This window comes from Ostrea edulis, chromosome 7 (assembly GCF_947568905.1).
Source record: "Ostrea edulis chromosome 7, xbOstEdul1.1, whole genome shotgun sequence".
In the NCBI taxonomy this organism is placed as follows: Eukaryota; Metazoa; Mollusca; class Bivalvia; order Ostreida; family Ostreidae; genus Ostrea; species Ostrea edulis.
Window position 1 is genome coordinate 57,673,085 of NC_079170.1, and position 8,114 is coordinate 57,681,198.

The 8,114-nt window shown below is 34.9% G+C and overlaps 1 protein-coding gene across 1 annotated transcript; it reads right to left on the reverse strand.

Annotated features, from left to right (window-relative positions):
* Positions 1 to 3,180: 3,180 nt before the first annotated feature.
* Positions 3,181 to 5,528, reverse strand: LOC125656404 (uncharacterized). Its single transcript, XM_048887009.2, has 2 exons — positions 4,959 to 5,528; positions 3,181 to 4,349 (listed from the first exon to the last, which is right to left on the reverse strand). Exons 1-2 carry the CDS (start codon positions 5,489 to 5,491, stop codon positions 3,227 to 3,229), a joined length of 1,656 nt encoding a protein of 551 aa, XP_048742966.2. The 5' UTR covers positions 5,492 to 5,528; the 3' UTR covers positions 3,181 to 3,226.
* Positions 5,529 to 8,114: the final 2,586 nt, after the last annotated feature.

Sequence of the window (8,114 nt, forward strand, 5' to 3'; positions counted from 1 at the left end):
ATAATCTACCGTACTTAACGGAATTATGATTACCACTCGGGACACGGAGTTACGTACATGCTTCGCTCGGCCCAACGGTTACACCGTATACATATTAGCGAGCGAAGCTCGCGTCGCGAAGTGACGCGACGAGCTCGCTCCAATGATTACGCAATTGAGTCACGTGGTTTGCTCTTCATCAGCTGAAAAATGATGGGGACTACCCATAATGCCTCCGGAAAAATGTCGCAGTCACGGCGGTATACTTCATTGACAATCCCGTCATTAAAATAATTAGATTGTTTAGAAAGTACAATTAACTCAATTTTAAGGTAAACAGCTGAAGCGGTCAAGGAATTCAGTTTAACCCATTTTAATCGCAAAAAGTGAATGAAATTCAGGCAAGATTTTCCGAATCACTGTGTGACACTTATCTGACATTCGGAAGAGACGTCAGTCCAAATATCCAACCTCGACAAATCTCGCTTAGATTAGTTCGGTTCAAACCATCTTTGTACGTTTTCTTTACTTTAATAGTGGCATATACTTCCATTTTATTCATGTAAGAACCTTTGATCCAATTTTTCCCATTTACGCGGGATGTAAAATTAAGTCGCTAAATGAAAAACCAAACCTGAAAGACTACTTCAAATCCGGATTTGTTTGTTTTTCAAAACGGCAATTTCGTCGAAACCTACGCGCGCGGGTGACGTTAAACGTAGAATTAACTTTAGTCAGCCTTAGAAAGTACCATAAACGTTTTTAAATTCCAGACAAGCTTTCACATAGCTTCAAACGTTTTGTTTTTGCTTGGTTTGAGAGAAGAAAAAAACATTGTAGCTAATATGACATCACAATTTGTAACTGTTTACATCAAACGCGTTATATTTCCCGCGTTAAATGAAGAGGCGGATAAAAGTCGTGTTGCAAGATGTTAATGAACTTCGCTCGTCTCAACGGTCACACCGTACAACATATTATATATAGGGGAACTCTTGCAAAAAATGTTTCCCGGGGGTTTTGAAATTGCATCGCCATCATTTTACACGCTGTTGAGGATCCAAGGAAATATTGTTTTATCTGCATATTTTTTTCAATGTTGTCCGATTTCAACAAAATTTGGTATGTAAAGTTAGTTGAGGATGGAGGATAAAATGGTGCACTCAAAATTTTCAAAATGGTCGTCAAATATGCGTCATATTTTCAACATTTTCCAATCTTAACAAAATTTGATAAGTAGGAGTAGTTGAAAATCCTGAAAACAACCGATATTATCAAAATGGCTACTGAAAACGCTTCAATTTTTTCAAGTTGTCCGATCTCAACAAAATTTTAGATGTGGTGGTAGTTTAAGATGGAATATAAAATGGTGAATTTGAAACTTTGAAAATGGTCTCCAAAAACGCGTCAAATCTGAATAAACTTTAATGGGGAACACCTACTCAATTATTTCAGCGGTTTGTTTTTTTAAAAAGAATATCAAGGATTTAGCATGTCTTAGGGGATACGATAGAAATCATGAAAAATTTATTTAAATAAATGCATCATTTTTAATGCATCTAGTTTTAAGCTATATTTTATGATGTAGAAAACATAATGTTTTCTACATAATAAAATATGGTTTAAAACTAGAAACTATGTCCAACTGATTCTTAACTATTTTTATAGTTTGTTGTCGAGTGCCACTTGATAAGGCAAACAATTAAAAAAATGATTTGTTTGATATACTCGAACCCACCCACCCTCATACCCAATCTGTTTAAGACTTACACAGTGAGTTAAAAAAAATTTACCAAACTTTTTAAAAAAAAATAGATTTAATTGAATATTGGCCTCAATTCTAGGTTTTAAAAGTAATTTCTCTTTTTAAAAAAAATCTACCTATCAACTCCCCTTGAATGAAAAAAATATTGTATAATTGTAGCTTTACACTTGTTAATAGAAATCTTGAAACATAATATGGCAAAACTAGGTCCATATATTTTGAAATTTTAATTTTAGATGTTTGATATTGAATTTGTCAAGATTTTAAATTTCTCATTCATTTTTCAGACAAGATGTACTACCCTGGAAGAGGAAGCCAAAGGTCTTCGAACACAGCTTAAGAACACAAAGTGTGAACTGAAGGAAACCAAAAAGTATGCTGATGAGCTCAGTGACAAATTGGATGAAAAAGACAAACTATTCAGGGAACTTCTTCTAGAAAAATTAACAAAAACAGATAAAAATGTAAAAGTGTTTTTAGGATTACCTAGTGTTGTATTTCTAATGGGTTTATTTGACATATTGAAGTCACATGCATCAAAGATGAAGTACTGGACTCGACAGTCATCTAGTGAAGAAAAGGAATGGCAGCAAGCAAATCGAAGAAAACCAGGGAAGCCTCGGAAATTAAAATTGTTTGAAGAATTTATTTTAACTCTACTAAGACTTCGCTTAGGTTTAAATACATATTTCCTTGCTATGCTTTTTGGTATTTCACAGTCACTTGTACATTTGTATCATCCACTTTTACATCATGGATTTCTTTTATGGAACAAGAGTTGTTGCCCCTTTTGAAATGGCCTTCAAGGGGGAAAATTCAAAGACACATGCCACTTTCATTCAAATGGAAGTATCCCTTGACTCGTGTTATTATAGATGCCACTGAATTCTTTGTTCAGCGTCCCAGAAATCCCACAGCTCAAAGTCGAACTTGGTCAAATTATAAATATAAAAACACATTTAAAGCTCTTGTGGGCATAACACCAAATGGTGCATTTTCTTTCATATCTGGTCTTTGGTCGGGACATATATCTGACAGGTGTATCACAGAGAAAGGTGGGTTCTTGGATTACATTCAGAGGGGTGACCATGTGATGGCTGATCGTGGATTTCTCATCAATGATTTGTTACTACCAAGAGTTGCGTTTTTAAATATGCCACCGTTTAGAAGAGCATGTCGCCATGGTAAAGGGAGGTACTTGACAGCTAAAGAAATCAGGCAATCTAAAAGCATTGCATCTCTGAGGATACATGTAGAACGTGCCATCGAAAGACTGAAATCATATCAGTTTCTCAGTGGAACTTTGTACATAAATTCAATACCAGTGGCAAATCAGGCTCTGAAGGTGTCTGCAGTGTTATGTAACTTTATGAAACCTCTGGTGAAAAAAGTAAACACATGAAATAAATTTAAGCCATTAAAGAAAAAGATTTGTTGTTATTTACATAATTTTATTTGTAGATACGTTGGAGTAGAATGAATTTACACAGATATTTTAGGAAATACATACTTTCTGTAAAACACAGTTAATCTATCTGAAATGTTTTCCCAAAATTTAGCATCAAAATTAACTCTGTGGATAAAAATATCAACATGTGTATATATTATTAAGTCGCACCATTTCCTTTTTGTAACAGCAAGTTGGCACTGAATTTGGCAAAAATATGGTGAGGATTCATTTGTTTTCAAAGAAGGGACTCCTTGTTCAATCTTAAAATTCTTTGAATCATGACAAACAGCATCATAAGCAGTCATCTGAGCACATGAAAAAGGACATTTAATTTCTATACAACCTTTTCCACAGTAATTACATTGCACTAAACCATCGGGTGATGCACCAATGAATGGAAAGTCATTATAGATAACTAACCCACTAAGATCACAAGAAAAACTATTGTGGTCTATATTCTGCTTTTCAACATACAAATCTCTGGCTTTACTTTCATACTTTTCCCCATGATTCAAAGAAGCTATATTGTTGTATGTCATATTATTCTGACTTAAGATTTGTTTTAAAAGACTTCCATTTTCATTTCTACCAGTAAAATGCAAACAACTGTGTACAACAGAGGCAGTTATTCTGCCAAATCTTTGATAAAACCAAACATCACAACTACTCTGAGATTTACTCTCCATGAATATTTCCTTGCAAACATTTTTCTCATAATATGTTTTCAGGATATTAACAAAATTTTCATATGATTGATAAGCAGATTTCGCAAGATCAAGTACATTACTGTGGATAGAATTTTCAAATTCGTATTCAGATTCTGAGCTATCTGACAAAGTATAAGTAGCACAAGCTTCTAATTTTTGGGTTTTCATAAGTTTGTATATTTGTTTCTCAATGACATTACTCTCTGTTTCATTTTGTTGTAAATGAACAGGTTTATAGAATTGTACAGTTGGTTTTGCTGGAGTTTCACAGTTGAGCTCCTTTCGCAAGTCCAGTTGAACAACTTTGATAGGTCTAGAAGATCTTGTTGGGTTCGTCCACTTTGCTAACTTGTCAGTGACACCAATAGTTGATCTGTCAGTTAAATCCTGCACAAAGGCCTGGAGACCAAACAATAGGGCTGCCACATATTTGCAAGTACCATCACCACTGAAATAATGCATTTAAATTTCTCTGAATTCACAATTATAAAGATTTGATTTTTAATAGTAAAATAATTTTTGGTAAAATTGTGATTTTCTCGATCAGTGACAGAAAAAAAGTTTATAAGCTCCAGTTATTAAGAAGGTCCAATTTTTTATTGAAGCAAAGTTAAATCATTGTCATCCTTTTGAAAAATTGATTTCCTTTATAATATCACAGAAATCTTTAGTCAGATAGAATTTTGTACCATTAAGATATAATCTCTTTTATCATAAAGGTTTAAGTTGCATGCAGAATCTACAAAAGTGTATTAGGGCAGCAGTATCTTTTACTAATATTTAGCAGAACAAATCATCAATTTGAGATAAGAATTATCAGTTTGTTATAACAAATTATCAATATGATTTAACTAATTATTAAATTTTCATTTTTAAAAAAACAAATTACTAATTTGTTATAATAATTAATAAACTGATAATACTGTCAAAAAGTTTTATCAGTTAAGTCAGATTCCATTAATCACTATACTAAAATCTTATCCTGGGCTCGTTGAATGGATCAAAGGATCATACTATTTATATTGTTGTTTATATAACAGTACAAGAGTTTACATACGCTACACATGTGCATTCTCTGGAGTGTATGACTCCATCAACATCAACCAAGATCCAAAGGTTATATGGGGCAGCAGACTGTCTCTCTTCTGGTGTGCATTGGGCCCGAATGTAACGGGATTTTTCATCCAAAAACGTCATCATTACGTTACTGATGTGTCCATTTTTGTGTAATCGATAAATATTGTCATTCTTGTAAGATTTCAGTCTATCATTAGTCCACGCACACTTACTTTTTAGATAAAATTGTACGTCAAAACTTTCTATATTGGGAAGATCAGTCAAGTCGCCTTTCCATTTTAAATCAGTGCAGACTGGAGTGGGGTACACTTTTCCATTGATTGTGCGTCGTGAATCTCGACTTTTATCATCGTCGTCCAAATCGGTCTTCGTTGGAATATCCTGACGTAAAGCTTCGCGAGCCAAATCTAGGAGTTCATATTTCCTGTACCCAGACGTTTTTACACCCCTTTCATTCAAAAATGCTTTTAATTGTGGCAGACACATGGAGGTTAAATCGTCTTCCGATGCCATGTTTAAATAAACAAAAAATGCCCAAGATCGACACACTTTTTCGGACTACTTTACAAGAGAGTTCCGCTTACTCGGTATTTACGATCTTACGTATTGAATGTTTCATGCAGATCTATGGAAAGTCAGTGAAAATATAGATCAAAGATTATTTGGAAGTATGCAAAATAGAGCAAGGATGTGTTATTGACTTTGTGGTATGTATTGATGTGACAAGTACCTGTTGTTACATTGAAGTCTTATGAAACCCACCATAAGTACCAAGAACGCTGCAGGCACATACCAATGTTTTTCGGAGGGGACTGGCCCACCCTTTTAATTGACAAAGAACATTACCTAGCTGTTATTTTCATGTATGCAAATGAAGATATATTGCGAGACTGGCCCCTCCACTATTTTTTATAGTACTACGTAGTAGTGAATGAGAAGATATTAATGCATGTAAGCTTGAAAGTTATAAATTGAAGCCCTGAAGCAAAGGATGACCCCCTGTCAGCCTGAGGGGAAAAATTGAAACAGCAAAGACGAACACTATAAATCCTGCCCCCCCCCCCCCCCTCCCCCCCCCCCCCCCCCCCACTAATTAAGGTTCTGAAGATTTTTATCATGACTATTATATTTTTATAATTGCCTGTGAGGAAATTTAAACAAGCCATGTGCAACTTCCGACTTCTCCGGCGCCCCCTCCCCCGCATCCCTAATTTTACGGATCTGTGCAGATATGGAAAAATTCACAGGCATCTGAAGTATGGACCCCCCCCCCCTTCCTTCTGATTTTTTTGGGCGGCGATTATTTTTCCGAAATGTGTGGATTCCCTGTCTATTCCATCCTAATTTCGATTTATGTAATCGTGAACATGCTTTTTGTAAGCCTTATACAATGTACTTGTCTTATACTGTTTATAATAAGTATATTTTATTATACCTGTGAAAAGCGTGAAGCGACTACATCAATCGAAATTGGGATGAGACAGACAAGGAATCCACACATTTTGGAAAAATAGTTACCGCAAAAACAATTAGAAAGGGGGGGGGGGTAGTCGTATCTAGGGCCTATATATATCAGGTGTCTGTGTAAAAATTATGGGGGGGATACAGCCCCCTTTATTTTTTGTAGCATTTCCCCATTAATGTTAGTAACTAAATACATGTAATATAAAATAAGATCAATTGTGGCCAATGTTCACCATTAAAACCATCCTTTTGCCTGTTATTTTTAATTCATCCCTGACTCTTCATCTTTCTATAAATAACTCTAAAAATTCCAAACGTAATTTTAGAAGAGCGTACTAGCCAGTCAAAATTGCGCACTTATTCTGCGCGGTATCAGTACATAGCACTTCGTGGTATGAAACGGAAAATCGAGCTGTAGACCCATGTTTTGTTGCAGTTTTTGGCGATAAGAGGCAATGAATGCAGTCATGTCATACATGTTTTTTTAGTTGAATGATTGTACAATAGAACGGTAGTAAATACATTTGCACCTCGTATTCCCTGGAAGCTCAAAAGGCCGACATTCTCAGGGGGTGGCATTCGGTGTCATTTGAAGCTAGGTACCTTGTGTTATTATTATTATACAGAGGTCATAAGTCATTTACAGAAACAAGTGCCTGTGGATACAAGTGTTTTTTACAACTTCTGCTGAGTATCTGCTCACCCAGTACCAGTATGAATGTTGTCACTATTAAAGTTTTTAAAGAAATTCATAAGGATGAGGTTTATAAGGATACGGTTTTATAAGGATAAGGACTATATGGTTTTTCAGGATAAGGATTATAAGGATAAGGTTTATAAGGATTAATTTTAAAACAATCAATTTACAATTAAGTATATTGTTTGTATTATGAAGGTCGTGGCCACAATCGCCAACTCAAAAATAAACTATTATGATAATTAATAATAGAAAAATGAAATATACGTTCCTTGATTAAATTTTCAATACAGAAAATAAGAAACATCTACACGTACTAGTGATATCAGTGAGGTGGCTATAACATGCGCGGATTTAAGAGAGGTTGGGACCCCCCCCCCCCCCCACCCCACCCCGGAATTTGCAAAGTATATACTTTCGTGATTTAGGAAAAAAAGAGTTGTTGCATTTGTGCGCCAAGTAATGAGGACAGAACTAAATCTCAAACTTGATATGAAATACTTATGCAGTGTTGTTGTTTTTAGATGTATACTGGCGCGATTTGTTTGATATCCTCCTTTCATTTACAGTTTTCATAATTAATGATGATTATGAAACAATTTATTCACACTCTATATTTAACCATAGGTTAGGATTATTTACTATTTAGTCCTTTAATAAATTGCATCAGAAAGTTTTAATGATATAACTACAAAGACCGAATCACTATTTAAGTCTGTCAGGTGTATGAACACTGTCGAGCATGTCGTCTGCATCTCTGCCCACAGGAACCGGTAATTTTGTAATAGTAATAGTAGGGATTTATAACATACCACCCCTAATAAAATTATCATTACTCCTTATAAGGGGGAGGTATGGTATAGACCCCTACTATTAAGTCAAAATTACCCGTTCTTCAGCTCGGCCGCACGTGTTCAGAATGAAACAAAGCTTTATTATATTGCTCTTGATTAAAACTTCAATGAAATTGGAGTT

Excerpts from the sequence above, each read along its gene's own strand:
- LOC125656404 (XM_048887009.2), bottom strand. The coding sequence starts at position 5,491 with ATGGCATCGGAAGACGATTTAACCTCCATGTGTCTGCCACAATTAAAA. Across the intron at positions 4,350-4,958 it reads AGAGAATGCACATGTGTAGC|TGGTGATGGTACTTGCAAAT; the intron begins GTATGTAAACTC and ends GCATTATTTCAG.